This window comes from Acipenser ruthenus, chromosome 3 (assembly GCF_902713425.1).
Source record: "Acipenser ruthenus chromosome 3, fAciRut3.2 maternal haplotype, whole genome shotgun sequence".
In the NCBI taxonomy this organism is placed as follows: Eukaryota; Metazoa; Chordata; class Actinopteri; order Acipenseriformes; family Acipenseridae; genus Acipenser; species Acipenser ruthenus.
The window spans coordinates 6,795,687-6,817,997 of record NC_081191.1 but is presented as its reverse complement, the minus strand read 5'-3'; the positions used below and the strand labels follow the sequence as shown (position 1 = coordinate 6,817,997).

Sequence of the window (22,311 nt, the reverse complement as noted above, 5' to 3'; positions counted from 1 at the left end):
TCCAAGTGAGGGCAGCTCTACTACTTTGACTGCTTCTTTGTATACTCTATGGCAGTGGTACTCAACTCTGGCCCTTGAGATCAATTCCAGTCCTAGTCTTTATTCCAACCAGGTCCTAAATTAGTTAATTGTCTCTTAACATCTTCAATTAACTACATTAGAACCTGCTTGGAGTAAAAGTCTGGACTGGATTTGATCTTGAGGGCCACTGCTCTATGGGATATTTTACCTTGTTTAATAATGAAAACATTTATTTATTTATTCCATTAGGATCCTTTACATTAAAGTAGCTGTCTCCTTGGCTGATGCATTCCCTTAGTTATCTACACCAGAAGTATTGCTTGTCTAAAGATTGTTCTGTATTAATTATGGTGAGATTTTCTGTTAGTCAAATTACTATTCTTTAGTAATGTCCAGCATTATCTCCATTTTTGTTACCTTATTGTAAAAAAACAAAAAGTGCACAGTACATTTACCAGTGAGGTTCATCTTTTTCAAAGAAATATTAAACTTAAATGTAATATTTTGTACCTAATTAGTAATCACATTTTACATTGTGATTTTTTTTTTTATTTCAATTTAATTTTTTTAATTTAACACTAAAAAAGAAACCTCAGCTACATATGGTCTAAATCCCTTGTCCAAAACTAGACAGTTCTGTGCTTGACTAAAAACATTAAATACATAACATTTCCCAAGTTGTGCATAAATGATAGTTCGTCTCTTTCAGTCTTTAAATTTTACCTTGTCGTATGAAAGATCCGGAAAACTAGTGTTTTTTTTCAAAAGGCCAGATGCTCAATATGTTCCGTGGTCCAGTTCTCCTCCTGGAAACAGTTTTATATGAAACAGAATATATAGCCTACTTCTCTAAAATATTTTATATGGGTATTATGTATGAAGCAAATATGGGAGAATGGGGGTGTCTACTGAGCTACGGAACCAAATTGGTCATGTGATACGAAAAGACGGCCCTAAGTCTGCTTTGCGTTTATATATATATATATATATATATATATATATATATATATATATATATATATATACAGTACTGTGCAAAAGTTTTAGGCAGGTGTGAAAAAATGCTGTAAAGTAAGAATGCTTTCAAAAATAGACATGTTAATAGATTATATTTATCAATTAACTAAATGCAAAGTGAGTGAACAGAAGAAAAATCTAAATCAAATCCATATTTGGTGTGACCACCCTTTGCCTTCAAAACAGCATCAATTCTTCTAGGTACACTTGCACAAAGTCAGGGATTTTGTAGGCATATAGTCAGCTGTATGATTAAACAATTATACCAAACAGGTGCTAATGATCATCAATTCAATATGTAGGTTGAAACACAATCATTAACTGAAACAGAAACAGCTGTGTAGGAGGAATAAAACTGGGTGAGGAACAGCCAAACTCGGCTAACAAGGTGAGGTTGCTGAAGACAGTTTACTGTCAAAAGTCATACACCATGGCAAGACTGAGCACAGCAACAAGACACAAGGTAGTTATACTGCATCAGCAAGGTCTCTCCCAGGCAGAAATTTCAAGGCAGACAGGGGTTTCCAGATGTGCTGTCCAAGCTCTTTTGAAGAAGCACAAAGAAACGGGCAACGTTGAGGACCGTAGACGCAGTGGTCAGCCAAGGAAACTTACTGCAGCAGATGAAAGACACATCATGCTTACTTCCCTTCGCAATCGGAAGATGTCCAGCAGTGCCATCAGCTCAGAATTGGCAGAAAACAGTGGGACCCTGGTACACCCATCTACTGTCCGGAGAAGTCTGGTCAGAAGTGGCCTTCATGGAAGACTTGCGGCCAAGAAGCCATACCTCCGACGTGGAAACAAAGCCAAGCGACTCAACTATGCACGAAAACACAGGAACTGGGGTGCAGAAAAAAGGCAGCAGGTGCTCTGGACTGATGAGTCAAAATTTGAAATATTTGGCTGTAGCAGAAGGCAGTTTGTTCGCCGAAGGGCTGGAGAGCGGTACACGAATGAGTGTCTGCAGGCAACAGTGAAGCATGGTGGAGGTTCCTTGCAAGTTTGGGGCTGCATTTCTGCAAATGGAGTTGGGGATTTGGTCAGAATTAATTGTCTCCTCAATGCTGAAAAGTACAGGCAGATACTTATCCATCATGCAATACCATCAGGGAGGCATCTGATTGGCCCCAAATTTATTCTGCAGCATGACAACGACCCCAAACATACAGCGAAAGTCATTAAGAACTATCTTCAGCGTAAAGAAGAACAAGGAGTCGTGGAAGTGATGGTATGGCCCCCACAGAGCCCTGATCTCAACATCATCGAGTCTGTCTGGGATTACATGAAGAGAGAGAAGCAACTGAGGCTGCCTAAATCCACAGAAGAACTGTGGTTAGTTGTCCAAGATGTTTGTGCCAACCTACTTGCCGAGTTCCTTCAAAAACTGTGTGCAAGTGTACCTAGAAGAATTGATGTTGTTTTGAAGGCAAAGGGTGGTCACACCAAATATTGATTTGATGTAGATTTTTCTTCTGTTCACTCACTTTGCATTTTGTTAATTGATAAATATAAACTATTAACATGTCCATTTTTGAAAGCATTCTTACTTTACAGCATTTTTTCACACCTGCCTAAAACTTTTGCACAGTACTGTATATATATATATATATATATATATATATATATATATATATATATATATATATATATATAATGATTTCCTTTACACGAGAGTAGATGTTAAAACTTCATGCTGATTTGAACTCGGCTCTCGCCAAGATAAGCACCAACTAAGATGTAGCTTTACAGTAAACTAATGTGATCCATATGTGTCTCCATCCATTTACGTTTCCTTCCATATGATGATGTAGATATCCTTCTGTCTGGTGTTAATGGCTGAAGTGTAATGCTGGCTCCAGGGATCAGCTTATTTTGCCTCCCTGGCACATCAGCACACACAACGGCTGCGATGCTGGCCCGGGGATCAACCACAGTGCAGCCTCCACAGCGCATCAGCATGACAACCGTCTGGAATGAGCTAAGTAGGGTACATCTCTGGGGTCTTCAAGTGGGCACCTTCCATCCTCAGTGTTTTGTCGACTAGCCCACGACACCTCAAGAAGGCTCGACTGTGATTCTGGCGTCCCAGCATCACCCCCCTCCATCCCCCACTCAACTCAGCCCAGCTTACTTACCTGTACATCAGTGTTTCTTTCTTTCTATTGTGCTTGAGATCCCCAACCAGAATCTTTCCGTCTCAACCACAGCCAGTTGCTGCTCCTCTCTGCTGCTTCAGATAAGTTCTTCACTGTGCGACACAACTCTTGGCCATATATATATATATATATATATATATATATATATATATATATATATATATATATAGGTAAAGGCCGGCCCTGGTCAATTGCTTCAATTGCAGGCCCTGGGCCACATCAAAAAGGTGGCCTTAATCTAGGTCGGCCCTGGGCTGCCTTTTCTTTTTTGGAGCATTCACATATGAGAAAAGGCAGCCCTGGGTCACCTTAAATCACAAGTGTGAATGGGGTCTTATAGATTGTTACTTACTCTTTACTAAGTTACCTGACAGCACTAAAGAGTCCTGTAGAATTAAACCTACAGTATTGTTTTGTTTCAAGATTTGTTTGTGCAGTTCGTATGTCGTTATGTTCTGCACTGTGTTTCATTGAATTTTCCTTTTAGTTGAATTAAACTGTTTTTATTGAAAACACTGTGTAACAATTTTTTTTTGTTTTGTTTTGTTCCTGGGTAGTAAGTGTTATTTCCTAATTGCTTATGCCTCAAAAGTATAGAAAATGGCTAATTGCCCATAGGTTATAATCAATTTCAACAAATATCCCACATGTTCTGTCACAGATTATGCCTTTCACAATATTTTAAACCACACGAAATCTCCAGATGATGACTCATCCAGTTTGCAATTATAAAACACATGACTGTTGCATCATCTGCTCACAGATTTAGAGACAGCAAAGTAATTGGAGTACAAGTGAAAAGAAACCTCAGAAGGGCACATGCTTTTGCAAAGTAATCATTTTAGGAATCCAATGATTTGCTGTGGAGCCGTTTGTGTTGTGAACAGATGCGATGGACATGCCAGGCTCTGCCAGGGAAGTGTAGGGTGAGTCATGATATGTGAAGTTTACTGCTTTGAATCCTGGTCATGGTGTTGACGATCTTGTCTTGTGACCCACAGTGACCGTAGCAATGGTCCAGATGGAGACCTTTAGGGCCAGTACATGGGATACAGCGGTGAGGTGACATGCAAATTGGGTATTGTACACAGACTTGCATTACAGTCTTAATACAGCCCCATATTTATTTGACTGTTATTTCCTCCCTCCACCCACAACCCAAACAAAAAATGACTGTAAAATAAACTACATTGGCTTAGGGTAAGTAATGGATCTCTGAATTTTGGTTTCTCATGTTGTTTTTACATCTTGTTAGTCAAGTGATGCTACACCTTAAAGGAGATATCGGATGATACATGTTTTAGGGAACAAAGGTGATTAACTTTTCTGCACAGAGGGTGAATCCCTTAACAAGCCTCCAACAAGCTGCTGAAGTGTTTGTATATCACTTCTGCACAGGATCCTGAACACACCTATGGAGCTGAGCTGTGATACTAAGAGGACATGTGACTTGTTTAATGTAACACATTTGGACAGTGACGGGTTAATAAGGTTATTACTGTTGTGTCAATTGGTCACACAGTCCCAAACTGTGAAATATCCTTCAATAGCAACTTTCAAGTTTTTAGCTACTCTATCAGAGTAGTTGACTGGTGTGCAGCTGTCTCTAATCTACCACATCACTGTCTTATAAAGCTGTGAACAGGAATGCATTATATGAGGTAATATGATTAAAAAGGTAAAAATGGATGTTAGGGAGAAATATTGACAGGATGTTAAAGAAGACTTGAAGACTATGTATACATCAACAATATTGTAGGATACCCAGCATGGATTCAGAAGAGGTCATGCTTAACTAACCTACTTGAATTTTTTGAGGACGTTACAGCTGGAAAGCAGTAATTGTGATAGGTGTAAAATCAGATTGGGGGGGATGTACTTCGTGGGGAACCACAAGGGTCTGTAATTGGACCCTTACTGTTACTCGTTTATATAGATGACATGGACCAAGATACACATTGCAAGATTGTCAAATTTGCAGATGACACCGAACTTGGGGAGTAGTGGACTCCACAGCCCAGCTAATTCAATCTATAACTGGTCAAACTTGTGGCAAATTAATTTTAATGTTAAAAAATGTAAAATATTGCATATTGGGTGTAATAATTCAGGTTCAAAGTATACAATGAATGGCATGGAAATAGGGATGAGGACTTTGAAAAGTATCTGAGGTTATAGTGGACTCATCATTGAAAGTATCTCACCAATATATATATATTTTTTTTTTTTTTCTTGCAGACCATACTAAAAAAACACCTAGAGCTGTTTATCCATGTATTCTTGTGATTAATCCTGGTTGTCCCGTTTTCCACCATTAGTTAAGCCTGTGTTTGTTTGAGGTGACTTTAGTGTCTATCTTTGGCGAATTGATGTTTTATGGGTCCAAGATTACTGCTAATCAGGGTCTAGTTTATTCTGACCTGGAAAAGGTTTGTCTTTCTGTTTCATATGTTGCATAAACAAGATATTAATGTATGGTTCAGCATGCAATATACCTACACTTCTGTGAAAAAGTAGGCCTATGCTCAACGTTCTGTACCTGAGATCCATATGGTATTATAGTAAACCAACTTAAAGACTGTTGCAATGTTCTCACCTTTACCGATTTATATACAAAAAACACCCATTCATACGAAATCATGACCACAAGATGCCACTTCTGCATTTAAACCTGGTTCTGGTAAGTCAACATCAAGCATCGCAAGTTTGAAATCAAGTGTATTTTCTTGGACTAGCTGTGAATACTGATTCCCGTATGTGTGCGTCACAGAGCTGACTGAAGTGGGAGTGAGTACTGTGGTAAGAAGATCATTCACATGAACCTCGACACTACAGCTTGGTGAACGCACGTGATTAGAAACAGATTTGGACAAACGTGAAGAGATGTGTTGTTAATGCTTTCATTCAAGAAACCCTAGATAGAGTAAGTAAGGTAAGACCTGATTACCGCAGTTAATATACAGTAAAACCGAACGCGCTTAGTAAACGTAAAGTTTTATTGTGAATAAAGTCGTAATCTGCAGTTCTGAGCGAGTGGAGATGGCATAGATGTAGATAGACTAAATGTTTTAAAAATATGAAAAACATTGAACAATATATCAGTACCGTAGTTTCTGTGTTGATTATGCAGGCTAACAAACGTACTCTTGTTTGTATGTGTTCTATATGTGTCGAATGGCGTTGTCTTTCCATTTAAACAGGATATCATTTCCTCAGCCCCCTGCGTTGCTTCACCTGTGATAACTGGTTATTATAGCATGTTGTACACGATCAACTCAATTTAAAACAGTTCTGCATGTTTACCACAGAATTTACGAATACGTGTTATGGTTGAATTTTCTTAGTTACTGCAAATAGTTTTTCACATAAACGACTCTTCACAAGCACAGTCAGTACTCAAAATGTGGTTTCTAATTCTAAGATCAAAGAAAACATAGTGTAAATATGTAAAGTATAGTCTAAAGATAGAAACAGCGGTTGATCTTAATAACTGATTTTTGTACTTCAGTGTTATTTAAATATACTGTATTTGGATTGGTCACATTCACAGTTTAAATCATTTTGAATGATTTAAACTGCCCCCCCCCCCCCCCCCCCCCCCCCCCCACGCTACAGTATAGTAGAACTCGTGACTTGACAGTTTGTAAAGGATGTTTTTTTGTTCCTGGTGGAATTCATGTACTCTTTGTTCTTTAGTATCAACAGTAAGCTTTAGAAAATAAGCAAATGCATGATGTTTTTTGTTTAATGTTTTTTTTCATTTGCCCTTTCAGTTCGTATTCTGTTAACACCAGCGGCCCTGCTCGCATCAGCATTTGATAAGTAGAATATAAGATCCGAAGTGATCTCATTAAAACCAAAACAAAACTGGCTTTCTCACATTCTATTCCAAGGTGTCACAGACAGTTTCAGCTTTCGTTTTTGTCTTGAGTATCGTTTTTGTTGCATGTTGTTTAAAGTGTATATGTTGCTGTGTTTCATTACTGTTGGTTTAAAGCGTGTGAATGGTCTTTTTCATAACCATGGTTAAAGTATTCGGTACTTTTGTACAGTAAATATCAAAATATAATTTGTCTGTATGTTAATAATGCCTAGGTTTTATTTATGAAGCCATTTACATAAATTGATTTAAATAGGCTTATTCTTTAAATGTTTATGAAATTACATAGAATCTAGTATGGTAGTGACTAGATCCATTGATCCATTCAGGACAAGTTAAATAGCAGACTGTAGTCCTCTGACTGTTGTTGTTATTTCTTGACTCAGGAATACAGTTAATCTCTCGTTTCCAATTTTTAAAGAACCTTTTCATAATAGGGATACTGTATTCATACCTCCCAGCCTTGTTTTTCATAGCAGAGATAAACCAATGAGTGAAAACCTGCGAGTGACATAATCACATCTGTGGGACAGTAGTGGTTATTGTACAAAGATTAGATTGTGTGTGTCGGTATAACCACTGGACAGACTTACCATATTGGGATGATTTCCTGAATGCAGCAATATGCAAGCTCATGGCTTGTGAAACCACAGTTTACAGCACGCGTAGTCATGCAAACATGTTATGTGTCACACTTGCTGTATTTTATTTTATATTTCCTCACCCATACAGAAGAAAGCCTAAGAGTTTTTTTTCCCTTAAGTTTCTTTTTAACACCGTAGACAAGTTAATAAATCCACCACAAAATAATGCTACTATGAAGTCTGATTCTTCTCTTAGCTGCAGTGACTTTTTAAAAACTTCTTTAACAGTAAAATAGTGGCCATTAGAAACCAAATCACTTCTACTCAGGAGGTTCCTAGTACACTGCTCTGAACTATTACAGAAACCTTGCAGGACTTCTCTCCAATTACCTTTGATGAATTGGAAACAGTAGTTAGGCTGATGAGGACCACTACCTGTTCCCTTGACCCAATTCCTACTACACTTAAAATATACCGTTAGCAGCCACATTTTAAAAATTGTAAATGGCTCACTTTCGTCACTCTAAACAGAGTCATGGAGAAATTCCAATCTGGATTCCGTAGGGCTCATAGCACTGAAGCAGCCCTTGTAAGAGTTGTTAATGACCTGCTCTTCAGCTCGGACTTGGGCTCTCCTTCACTATTAGTTCTCTGAGATCTAAGTGCTGCATTCAACACTATAGACCACTCCATTCTACTTAACCGCCTTTAATACACTGTGGGACTGTCTGGCACTGTTCTTTTGTGGTTTAAGTCCTATCTTGCAGACAGATTCCAGTTAGTCTCTTATGAATATCAGACCTGAAAGGTCTGATGTCCTATATGGGGTCCCACAAGGCTCTGTCTTGGGTCCACTGTTGTTCTCACTATATATGCTTCCTCTGGGTGCTGTTATCCGTAGACATGGGGTGAATTACCATTGTTATGAGGATGACACAAGGCTTTATTTGTCCATAAAGCCAGAATATACTTGTGCTGGTGGGCTACTTATGGCTGTCTGGCACATATTAAGTGCTGGATGATTCAGAATTTTCTGTTGCTGAACTCTGAAAAAACAGAGGTTATGCTAGTGGGTTCCAAAAAACAAATAAATAATGTGATATTACAAGAGCCTGAGCTTTGTAACTTCTCTTCAGGTCTTAGATCAAGTATAAAATGACCCTGCTCTATCGTTTGAGAAACTTTTAAAAAATTTCTTAGCAGACGCCCTTATCCAGGGCGACTTACAATTGTTACAAGATATCACATTATTTTGACATACAATTACCCATATATACAGTTGGGTTTTTACTGGAGCAATCTAGATAAAGTACCTTGCTTGAGGGTACAACAGCAGTGTACCCCACCTGGGATTGAACCCATGACACTCTGTTCAAGAGTCCAGAGCCCTAACCACTACTCCACACTGCTACTAGAAGTTACTAAAGTTTCCTACTATCATTTGTGAAATATTGCAAAAATTAGACACAATTGCCGTATGTGATGCCGAGAGACTTATGAATGCATTCATATCATCCAGAATTGATTACTGTATCAAGCTCTTCAAATGGAGATTGAGATCATGAAACTCGCTTCACTTGTAAATGCATTTTACATAGTGCTGGGACAAATATCCAAATGTTCGAATGAATATCTTTTGACATGTATTCGGATACAAAAATCAGATGTTCATTTTCGCTAGAAATGACAAATACCTTGCACTTATTTACCACCTCACCAGAAGTTGCGCGACAGTTTCAAAAATGCAAATTAAAAAGAGCTCCGTGTGATATGTGAGATTTAATGTATGAAAAAAAGAAAACACAGGATCAACACTGCAGCTCTTGAGCCTCTATTTAAAAGTTTTAAACAGTAAAAGGCAAAAACGCGCAGGGGGGCAGAGTCACGGTCGCTAGGGGGGTTCGGGGGCATGCCCCCCCCCCGGGAAGAAATTTTTTAGGAGACAGCTGTTAAATGGTAACTTCTGGTGGCTTGAAATGAATGCTGGACATGAATCGAGGACAATCTGATTGACATGAAGTTGGCTGGTATACACTTAAAACACTATGATAAAGTGTCCCTCCTGGAAGCTGGTTTGACATCCCTGCTATAGAATTACTAATAACCTGAATTATAACCTATCCCAGCCTTACTGTAAGCTACCAATACCCCTGGCGCTACAAGCATGAGCACATGCACCCTCACGTGCTCTGCCTGCCACTCCTGTGTCTGTGCTGCTGCTCGAACCTGGGTGCATTGCTTCATTCACCTGATAAAATAATTAATTGATGCATGCCATATAAAGAGAAAATATATGGCTATGCTAACTTTATTTGCTGAGTATTACTATACAGCATTAGCCTACTATTATATCACAATGTGCCTCAAACAATAATATATCTCAAAACTGAGTCTATCACTTTCACTGTTATAATCACTAAGCCATTACAGACCTCACCTGAGACCCTGTTGCTCCACCTGCCTCTGTACTGCTTTTACCAGGTTGCACTGCTTCATTCACCTGATAAAATGATAAATTAATGCATGCTGTTTAGAGAGAAAGTATGACTCTGCTAACTTCATTAGTAAATTATTTTTACATTTGCTATGAGAATCATTATCAATTGTGTTTATTACTTTAATAACATCTTCCTACTTACACTTTGACTTTTTGTAAAAAAAAAACTTCCTTATGTCCATCTTTCTTTTTTTGGTTGCTATTATGCTTGTCACCTAAAGCCAAATTGAAGTGATTAGCTAACGTTAGTTGAATGACGATATTAAAACATGCTCACGCACACTCACACTCACACACTCTCTCTCACACACACACACACACACACAATGATTTAGCTGTGAAACAAGCTAGCTAGCCACCAAGGACGTGGGGTTAGCAGCTAGCAATGGGTCGCTAACGTAATAGGTAGGTAGGTCGGTAGGTTTATTCACTCAAACTATGTTGCTGACGACCTGACAATACCTTCAGCCCCGACACCTGGCTTTCATTCAGTCAGTGGCTCACACTCATATCAGACTGACCGGCAAGCGGCAGCTTCAGATGAGCGTCTTTCCAGAGTCCAGCCTAAGCCAGCGGTTCTCAACCTTTTTTTACTCACGCCCCACTGAAATTTATTTGTATATCTGTCGACCCTCCCGCCCGCCCCCGTTTAATTTGACTTTTTAATATATATATTTTTATTACTGCCTATATAATATAGTGCATTTATTTAGCCGCCTGGATAGTCACACTGTCCATTCAATCAAATACATATGTTCGTGTTCGCTTTTTACACACACGATACAAAAATATCAAGCAAGGAGTAAGTTAGTTACAAAGGGAGGAAGGAGGAGGATTGAAATAATGTGACAACGCATTAACCAACAAACACAAACTAAATATCGAATTAAACTGATTATATTTATTCTTATTTTTTAAAATAAATGTGAAAATTGTGGGACAATATACACCGTTTAAGAATGACTAGAATTTTTTTTTATTTTAAACCCGGAGATTTACCTTTCACTCCCGAGTCCTTGTGCACTTTCGCACTTCAATGAAAACAACACACTGCTGGTCCCTGACCTCAGCCACGCACTGAGTCCGTGTTACAGTGATGCATTATGGAAGGGCCTAAGCCAATCAAATTAGCGGGTTTTTTTTTGTTTGTTTTTTTGGAGGAGGGAGGAGTAACGAGAGGGGGGAGCTTGAGAGAGTTAACCCTTTGTGGAGCGGATAAAATGACTTGACAAAAGACGTTTCAGACTTATCAAAATTATTGGTAGGGACAATTCAACGGTCCCTTGACATTGGTAGGGACATGTCCCTACTGTCCCTAGCTAAATCTACGCCGGTGATTGTATGTCTGTGTAACATTAAATGAGGTACATGGTGCATGAATGGAAGAAGGTGGGCTAAAGGGCAACTTGGTTGTTTTTAACTAATATAGTATTCTTGTTTAGATTCACTTTTCTTTCTGAGTTGTCACATGTTGGTGATGTCTTAAAACTCCCTTCCAAATGATAGGAATATGTGCAACCATTAACCTTCCCCCTGCAAAACTGTGTGGATATGTTAATGGTAATGACATTATTCTAAATACAAAAATCACTAGGGTTTGATGACTGAAACGGAAAAGGACGCAAAGTGAATCTAAACAAGAAGAATACATTAATTAGAGTAACTGATATTCATACCCCTCCTAGAGCCCTGTGTTTTTCACAAATATGAAATAGCACAAAATAAAACAAAATGCAACATATAAAATGAAATGCAAATATAAAACGAAAAATCATTATAAAGCAAACATAGAATTACTTTTTTAAATTGGAGGATTATACAAAAAATACTTTAAATAAATACTTGCAATCGTAGTTGTCAAGGCTCAGCTGTTACCATAGACACGGTCTAAAGGGAAACAGAAGCTCTGACTAGCACTTTGGGAATTAATGTATGCAGCTGATGTGACAAAATAATGATGTGCAAATTTTGCAACAGTCGGCTGGAGTGGGAGTCGAAAGACACCGTCATTAAGCATTAGCTGTTTATTCCTTTTGGGGAAAATATGGCTTGTTTGCTTATATTTTGTATTAGTATACTAATTATTTGTTTTACTTCAAGTGGTGCAAATGCTGTTTTGGTTTTGAATGGATCTGAATGAATCTGCTTTGATTCGTGTTTAAATACTGAGAATACTAAGCCTGTTGTATACTGCTTCAGTGCAATGGGATTGAAATACAATGCCTATTGGTTTTTTTTTTTTTTTTTTTTTAATTTAGTCGTCGCCAATTATTTTACCCGATTTTCACCCCAATTTAGCATGCCCAATTATTATCTGTATCCCCGGCTCACCGCTCGCAACCCCCCCGCCGACTCGGGTAACGGAGGCTGGAATACGCGTCCTCCAAAACGTGCTCCTGCCAAGCCGTCATTTTTCGCACTGCAGATCCACAGCAATGCCACCAGACCTATAGTGCCGGAGGACAACACAGATCTGGCGGCTCCACTGCAGAGCCACAGGCGCCCTATCTGCCACAGGGGTCGCTGATGCGCGGTGAGCCGTGGATTCCCCTGCCGACCTAAGCCCTCCCTACCCGGGCAGCACTCAGCCAATTGTGCGCAGCCCCCTAGGAACTCCCGGTCACGGTCAGCTGTGACATAGCCTGGATTCGAACCTGCGATCTCCAGGCTATAGGGCACATCCTGCACTCCGCGCGGAGCGCCTTTACTGGATGCGCCACTCGGGAGCCCACCTATTGGTTTTTTTAATGGGTAGATTGCAATATGTGCAATTATTATGACAGTCCCACAATAGTAGGGCAATAAAAAAAATAAAAAAAAATATACATATATATATTTTTTTTTATTGTCGTATTGTATTTTTATAGAGGGCATGGGCAGTGTTTACTGTAAATAGGCAGTTATTAAAGAGTGGGGATTGTACGTTACCGTTACTGCCGCTAATGAGAAATTATGGGAACTAAATAATTTTTCTGTGCAAGGTCTGTTTATGTCAAAATGTTAAAAAAAGAACGAACAATTATAAAAAAAATAAAAATAATTTCACGGGGATCTATCCATACCCAAGTACTCAATAACACTAAACTAAAACAATGACGTTTGTATAATAATGCTTAGACTGCTGTTTCTAGTCTGCAGGGTAAATCTTCACCTTTTTTTACAATTTGGTTTGCTTTCTTTTACAGATCTATTTTGAATAATGGATGAAATCAACAAAAGAACAAAAAAGGTGTGTTAAATGTTAGTCTTGAATGTTGATTCACTGGTGTTTCACTGTGCTGTATTTCTACACGAAAGAGTGCCCATGTAAACAGCAAAGTGAGTTGTGATAGTCAATGTGATGAAAGACCACATTCACATTTTCTGGTGGATTTCTAATATAGGCTACACCCAATCCTATATGTTTGTTCGCCTGTTAGGAAATACTTTATTTTGAGGGAAACAGGGAGGAGAAATCATGTGTTATAGTTGTTTAGTTACAGTTTTGTAAGATTAAATGTAAAATCAGATCTTCTTTAAAAAAAAAAAAGCTAAGAGAAATCCCCATCAGTACACTTCCCTATTTTAAAACGCACAGAAGAATATTGAACAAGGCCGGTCTGTTAAACTGCAGAACTGTTAAACTGAACTCATCTAGGAAGTCAGCAGACTTACTGACGCATGAATATCAGACAAAACAAGCTGGGACAAGTGAATCAGGGTAATCATAATTAGGTCAAGTTGTTAAAATGCCTGCATTAATAGTATTAATCTGTGTCAACTACTGTAATAGACATTACTTAACTGTTACTCAGTTTTTCTAAAAAGACTACCACATAAAGTATTATACCATGCATGAATTACAGAATTTAGCTGCAGTGTTGCTTGTCTAAGCAACAGGTTAGGTGAGCTCATGCATTCCTTAGTGATAAGGGGCATGTATGCCTCCTTACTCTTGGTATCTAATAATGTCAGCATTGAGAGTTCTATGTAGGGTAAAGGTACTGGAATTTTTTTAATGCATGTTAACGTCCTCTCTTGACCCTCTCAGCATACTGTAATTCATTCTGTACCGGCACTGTTTTAATATACTCAAGTGCATACAACACAATAAGTACAGTCGTCGTTTGAATAGAAAGTTAGTCACAGAACTGCATTTTGGAGCAAAGCACTACAAGTGAAGAACTTATGAATGGGAGGTTTATTTTGATAAAAAAAAAACAAAAAAACCTTTGACAGTTCATTGGATAGAATGACTGTTACTTGTATCGGTTAGTTCCAGTATCAGAATGCATCTAGTCTGCTGTACACTCTATTTGCTGCAAACTCGCCTTCACTTCTCAAAATACACTTTCTAGCAGTTATTCTGCTACAGGCAGCAACAACAGAACAACAAATGAAACCCGTCAGTTTCGACACAGCGCTTTTCTTTTTTATTCAGGGTCTCTGCAAGCCTGTGAATCAAGCTACATCATGTCAGTACGGTACAGGGTGTCCCACTTGAAAATAGCCAGTAAGTATTTCAGTTAGATGTTGGCATTCAGTCCATCTCCACGAGGATTCCTGTACATGTCTGTGCTGCTCCATCATGGGATTATTTATTTATTTATTTACTTATTAATTATTAATTTATTTGTGCGTTGTAATACTTACTGGGCTGCTTTTAGTGGGACACCCTGTATAACCAATGGTTCAAACAATTTAACAGCAAATGCTGTAATTTCTCTGTATAATTCTGTGTAAATAAATGTAAAACCATAAAGAGGGGGCCACAATATGAATCCAGAAATAAGAAAACAGGTTTTTTATGATGGGCTGTTTTTTGGATGATGATAATAATAATAATAATAATAATAATATCAGTAATAAAACAAATTTGAATGAGATGGATGCAGTAATTGTATCAATGAAATATGCGATTAAAACAAAGATTAACTGAGATTAAATGTTTTTCATCGCTTGACAGCCCTAGTTGTAATACAAGTTGTCCACAGAAATCCCAGACAGTGACTGTTGGCCACAAAAAGTGACTTTCTCTGTTCTCTCTGAGTGTAGGGATTTATGGTAAACTCTGTGGGGTTCAGCCATAGCGTTCCCCAGTGGTTTTGCCAGACACTTCCCATATACATGTAAAATTGATTTCTACCAGTATTCATGTTTACTGTACATAAGAACTTCTCTAATTACAATAAATAAAATCCAGTGTTGATGCAGTTTTATTCAATATCAGTATTTTCACTTCACCCCATTTTACCCATCAGTAGGCTCTAAACTGCGCAGACCAAAGAGCTACCATCACCACTCTTTTGTAGTTGCTTAAACTGCTTAACTATTTTTTTTTTGTTTTAATGCTTCTGCAGGAATTTGTAAGTGTTTGGGTTCGGGACCCAAGAATACAAAAAGCAGACTCCTGGCAGTCCTATGTCGATTATGAGATTTGTGTCCATGTAAGTATCAAAATATATCTATTTTTATTGTAATAAGCTGAATGGTTTATTTCTTGTAATTGCAGAGTGACAGGATGTGTTGAATAGTGTATACCTCTAAAAACTGCACCAGTTGTGTTGATTTTCCAATGATAATTTGGTGACTTTTTAAAATGTTCATATAGTGAAGGCTCTCTGCCATAATTCAAAGTTTTACATATCTATTATCTAGAGAACTGCATATCCATTTGTGATGAAACCAGAGAATTTCATGACACATTTTTAACACGCAATTGAGAGTATCTAAATAGGATGAGTCACCGGTCTGTCTCTCTTAAGGCATGCATGCATGTCACATTTGCATTTTGCAGTTGTGATAAAACTTTGTTGGGACATTCTTTACCTGAGGTTATTGACAGGTTCAGAATCAGAGGATTTATAGCAGAACCCGTCCCTCTGTCACATACATGCGATATGATGTAGGATATGGCGGGAAATAACTTATTTTGTTTTAATCAAAATAGTATATAAATTAATACAGCGAGATATGTTTATCTAGAGAGAAATAATCTCTTGGAATAACTGGCTGAACAAATAAGGAGTGTTTTTGTTGCATATAATCATCAACAAGGAATTTATTCCCATTAAAGAATATCATAAATACCCCAAAAATAAACTGTAATTGAAAGAAGTGATTCCACATTGCCACACTTGCCTTTATGTTCCTTGGATTTCATTAATACCACATTGTGCTGCTATTAAAATTAGCAGCAGCCACACCTATTTGTTATCCTTGATATGTGAGCAGTGTACCATGCTTTAATTTGCATGTGTATAACATTATATCCCCCCCCCCCCCCCCCCCAAGACAAATAGCATGTGTTTCAGGAAGAAGACATCCTGTGTTAGAAGAAGATACAGAGAGTTTGTATGGCTAAAGCAACGACTTCAAGATAATGCACTACTAATGTAAGTGTCAAACTTTAATTTAATTCCTAACATTTCTGCTTTGACTTCTGTATTGGGAGGGGCTAGCAGGTTTTTTCACATGAAATAATTAGTTCTGAATGAATCAGGATTGTAAAATGTCCATTAGTTTAATTGTTGAGTTGTAATTTCTGTAATCAGTTGAAAAGTGTTGTCTCTCTATTTATTTGCTCATTATTCATACTTCCTAGAACCTTATGTTATGTTGTTGGAAATAGAGACAACAAACACAGAAATAGTTCAGAAGTTACTAAATCAAATACTTTTGAGATCAAGTTGATTTACAATTTGTAAACTGCGATTCTTCATGACAGAATAGTATGTGTTATTTAATAACACTGACAACATAGTGTTTGGATAAAATAACAACAGTAAAACTGGAATAAGCACTGAAGTTATTTGTCTAACAGTATATAACTGGCACTTGGGATGTTAATAACATTTGTGGTGCATGATACAGTGCATGCTTGTGGACGTTATGCAAACTTGCCCTTATGAAAGTTTACCAAGGTAAAAGCAGAGTGAAAGCATGGTGAAGCCCAGAGAGGTATTGTGAAGCATATGAAAAAGCATGGTAAACTATGGTAAATGCCTTGTATAACCAGGGAAAAACTGCAAAATGACCATGCAGATTTGCAAGGGTTGTGCTATTGCAAAATAGGGGTCTTATATCGGAATATAAAACATTTCTCAAAAATGCATGAACCATTTGAATTGCATTACACTAGAAGTAGGTTAGTGTTGAGTACTAAAATACAACTGTACAGATTGACAAAGGTATTAAACTCAAAATGTGAGAAGTTAAAATCAATACTGTGTTAATTCATTATACTGACTGTGTGTGTTCGGTCCATTGATCCAGAATGAATTCTGTTAATAACACTTCATACACTAGGCTGTTCCTTATGTGCTACTGTCATGCTTCTAATTTTAGAGATGTACCTGTACTCCCTTCAAAAAACCCATTCTTCAGTATGAACAACACACAGCATGTACAACAGAGGATGATAGGGCTGCAAGAGTTCCTGGAAAAGTAAGTATTTTATTCCAAAGCATCTGATACATTGGAATGTATTGACTGTTTTCCTTATTGGTGACTTGTCGATGTGGGCTGTCGTAGCATTGACGCCACCTTGTGGCTGATAGTGAGTGATAAAGGACACTTCTGCACCATCTGTGTTAACTGCTCATGCATCTGCGTATGTAGCTGTAACACTAAATTACTGTTTCCATTTTGTGGATGACATTTACATTTTTTAAATATAATTAAGCCAAGTCATAATTAAAAATAAAAACTGTAGTACAAGGTTGGAACATTTAAGATTAGCTTAAATTGGTGAAATTGGAGTGAAATTGCTCGGTACAACAAATGTTTACCTATATATAGTGAACTAGTCATCAATCAAATTGTGCTGAAAATTGATGTGGACATTCTTTAGCAGAAGGAATTCATAGAATTTGAATGTGGGGACATGTGGAGGAACCTCTCTGTCTGTATGTCATACTGGCATTTTGACTTGTACACACAATGGATGTAGGTAATGGGGACGTGCAGTACTATGTATGTACAGCATGTACAAATGTGGTTACTTTTTGATAATAGTAACGCAGACTAAAAGCATCTATTATAGGTTTTCCTGAATTGTTTGTTACGATTACTGCTGATTGTGCAGTGTGCATAGACATTAAACTGCAGGATTACAATGGGTGCCAGCTGCTGATTGTGCAGTGTGCATAGACATTACACTGCAGGGTTACAATAGGTGCTAGCTGCTGATTGTGCAGTGTGCATAGACATTAAACTGCAGGGTTACAATGGGTGCCAGCTGCTGATTGCACTGCAGGGTTACAATAGGTGCTAGCTGCTGATTGTGCAGTGTGCATAGACATTAAACTGCAGGGTTACAATGGGTGCCAGCTGCTGATTGTGCAGTGTGCATAGACATTACACTGCAGGGTTACAATAGGTGCTAGCTGCTGATTGTGCAGTGTGCATAGACATTAAACTGCAGGGTTACAATAGGCGCTAGCTGCTGATTGTGCAGTGTGCATAGACATTAAACTGCAGGGTTACAATGGGTGCCAGCTGCTGATTGTGCAGTGTGCATAGACATTACACTGCAGGGTTACAATAGGCACTAGCTGCTGATTGTGCAGTGTGCATAGACATTAAACTGCAGGGTTACAATGGGTGCCAGCTGCTGATTGTGCAGTGTGCATAGACATTACACTGCAGGGTTACAATAGGTGCTAGCTGCTGATTGTGCAGTGTGCATAGACATTAAACTGCAGGGTTACAATAGGCGCTAGCTGCTGATTGTGCAGTGTGCATAGACATTAAACTGCAGGGTTACAATGGGTGCCAGCTGCTGATTGTGCAGTGTGCATAGACATTACACTGCAGGGTTACAATAGGCACTAGCTGCTGATTGTGCAGTGTGCATAGACATTAAACTGCAGGGTTACAATGGGTGCCAGCTGCTGATTGTGCAGTGTGCATAGACATTACACTGCAGGGTTACAATAGGTGCTAGCTGCTGATTGTGCAGTGTGCATAGACATTAAACTGCAGGGTTACAATGGGTGCCAGCTGCTGATTGTGCAGTGTGCATAGACATTAAACTGCAGGGTTACAATAGGTGCTAGCTGCTGATTGTGCAGTGTGCATAGACATTAAACTGCAGGGTTACAATGGATGCTAGCTGTTTAATTGACATTTCAGTTTTATTTATGTGGTTGAAATGAAGGCAGATTTAGATGAACCGGTATGTACTGTATTATTATTATTATTATTATTATTATTATTATTATTATTATTATTATTATTATTTATTATTATAATAATAATACTATATAAACACATTATCAGTTTAAAATCAAAACATGTTAACAATATTTGTAATATTTAATATTTGAGATGAAACAGCTTTAATAATAAAAAGTGCATTCTGCATGCATATATATAAAAAAATAATGAAGTAAAAAGAAAATCATTTGCCTGCTGGCTACATCTCCATGACCTTTTTATCTAAAGAAATGATACTGTGTGACCTCTAGGTGATGCTGGTCTTTCACAGAATGGTGTGCTCAACACCTGTTCAATATCATGTGTTGGAAGGAAATGGGCAACAGCACTCCATTTTCATTGAATTATTTTTTTTCATATTTCCTTCGTTCTTTCCAACCGATTTGTGAAGTTTGTTAAAGTGCTTCAAGGGGCCAGTCGTTAGAAAAATTGCTGTGGACATAAAATCAAGTTGAAATAAATGAATGTCCAGTATCATTTAGAGATTGTTATATGTATAATGGATTGCCTCAAACCATTTAAAATCTTTTTATAGATTAAATAATCTTTCATAAAGAAAATAAATCTCATTTTAGAAAAGCAGTAACCTGATAAATGTGCAAACAGTTGAGCATAACTGCTTGCCATTTACTTGGGTGGTAGGAAATTGCAGTACAGCGAATGAAATGCAATTCCATTGGGTAATTTTGTTTCCCATTATTGTTTTCTCAGCAGACGTGGGAAATCCAGTACAGTATATAAACTGAATTTTAAATATTTTGCTTGTCTTTAGTATATAAAAGTAAAACAATGTATAGCCTAATGAAAATAATGTACAAAAAATAACAATATTTTATGTTGCCAATTGAGCAATTCAATTATAAATAGTACGATATACTCTGCATTTCTTTCTTTTTTTTTTTTACAAGCATTGTGAGCAGCTACCTACGTTTATCTCAGATTTTCTTGATTTTTCTTGATGTTTTCATCAAAACAGATTGCATTGAAAACAAATTGCTTATTCATATATTGATCATTGAATCCCCTTGGTCTGAATTTACACTATTTATTGCATTTCACTATTAAGTCATTTAATCTTTCAGGAGTAAGGCACAGTCAGCTTTATTTAATGTCTACTTGTCAATAATATGTATGGGGTTTATAGTAGATGGGGAAAGTTACCTTTCTGGACCTTGACACAGAAGCTGTCTGCTACTGTGTGAAGTAATAGAAGTGCTATTGATTTACCTGTAACAATGCAGAAACAAAATCCATGCCCATTCTGAATGCGGTGCCTCACATAGGGGCAGAGTAAGAGCAGGGTTACAAAACATATAGTGTTGCACATCCCCATGTGTTGCTACAACTGTTTAAATAACGGACCTGTAATTTTTATTTTTATTATCATCCTGACAACTTTTTACACTTATAACTTTAAAGTCTGTTTCAAAGCTCTTTTCAAAATGTCCGCTCTAGTGCACTGATAGTGTAAGGATTAATGCTCACATTGTCAATCAGGTAACATAGCAATAACGATTCATGATGTGGTACGGAACAGAAAAGCTAGAGCACTTGTTATGTTTTTTTGTTGTTGTTTTATTTAATCGCTCTTCCTGCAATGATTTTAGAGGACAGACCTCAAACCCCAGTGCACTAGAGCGGACATTTGAAAAGAGCTTTGAAACCAAGATCACCAAGAAAATAGAACAATATTGCTATTCTTAGTACTAACACTCATTTCCATAGGGACATGTATAGAAACATTTGTGGGCTGGCTATTTCCAATAACTTTAAACCACTGTTTTTAACTTTAGTTCAGATTATTTGAGGAGTTGATTCAGTTGGTTCTTATATCAAAATATAATTACTCTTTCAAATTGTGTATGTGTGTTTTACCCCCTATCTGTCTTTTATCTGTCATGTTAGGTACTTTGGTCTACCCCACAGTAATCCCCCATGGGAGAGTTGGGCTAGCTCCCCTTAAACAAATAGGTTGTGTTTTGTTCTACCGTGGGGAGGGGTGCCCGGCCACTTTGTGGCAATGCCCACAGATCTAGTGGCACAGTGATGGTGCATGCCAATACCTGGTGATTGTTGGAAAGAAATGTGCCATTATTGTACCGCTTGCACGTACCCACTGACTCACCAACCCCGTAGTTCAAAAACAAACCTGGAGTGGTTCTCTGGAAGTATAAACTGGTATTTTGAGTTTAGAGTGATGATACAGTATATACTGGATTGCAGAGAGATCCTACCAGGGCATCTGGCAAAGCTTAGTTCATTTATAGTTGTTTTCACTAATATGCATTTTAAATAAAACATGTTACTATGTGCTTTTATGTAACATGTTTAACATCCTAAGATTAGTATTAATAAAATATACAGTCTTTGAGATTTATTTTTTTCTGATATTCAATAATGGCTATATATTAACATAATTAACATTAACATATATATATATATTTTTAAAGAATTTTACAGGATACATCCCTGCTGTCAGATAGCAGACTGCACCTCTTTCTGCAGTCCAAGCTCAGCCCCACAAAGATCGAGGCTTGTGTTTCTGGGCAGACCCAGTACACTGTTGCAGAAGCAATACAGAGATACGCTTGTGCTGACAGTCGATTCCCTGTAGAAGAAAAACACGAAGAGAAAAGCCCCCTACGCAGATTCTGACTTGGAAAGGTATTGTGTGTTTCAGCTTAACTAGTCAGCATTCTTTCTGTTTATCTGATATGAAGATAATAAAAAGATTCATTGACCTGAGGTTTTCTTTTATTGAGCAGTGACAGCTCATCATAGAAGCCTTTGCCTACACCTCTGCGCTGAATTAATGAATGTGGAGGAAATTCAATTATCTGCATTCTGATTATGTGAATTTCATTTAGTCAGACTTGAATTATTTCCTTTTAAATTATCTGGCTAAAAAAAAAAAAAATCAGACTGCATTCCAAACGGCTAATTAAAAGTCCACAT

General features: G+C 37.7%; 1 protein-coding gene across 5 annotated transcripts in view; it reads left to right on the top strand.

Annotated features, from left to right (window-relative positions):
- The first annotated feature begins 5,932 nt into the window (after positions 1 to 5,932).
- snx10b (sorting nexin 10b) overlaps positions 5,933 to 22,311 on the top strand; it is a 40,018-nt gene continuing 23,639 nt past the window's right edge. The window contains exons 1-6 of one of the 5 annotated variants that reach the window (XM_059011309.1): positions 5,934 to 5,996; positions 13,344 to 13,387; positions 15,498 to 15,584; positions 16,432 to 16,532; positions 17,485 to 17,583; positions 21,807 to 22,020. In XM_059011309.1, coding sequence (XP_058867292.1) covers positions 13,358 to 13,387; positions 15,498 to 15,584; positions 16,432 to 16,532; positions 17,485 to 17,583; positions 21,807 to 22,011 — 522 coding nt within the window. In that variant the 5' untranslated portion in view covers positions 5,934 to 5,996; positions 13,344 to 13,357 and the 3' untranslated portion in view covers positions 22,012 to 22,020. Of the gene's footprint in view, positions 6,130 to 13,343; positions 13,388 to 15,497; positions 15,585 to 16,431; positions 16,533 to 17,484; positions 17,584 to 21,806; positions 22,021 to 22,311 lie in introns of all 5 variants that reach the window. The other 4 variants (XM_034058829.3, XM_034058828.3, XM_034058830.3 and 1 more) reach the window with 4 other exon arrangements.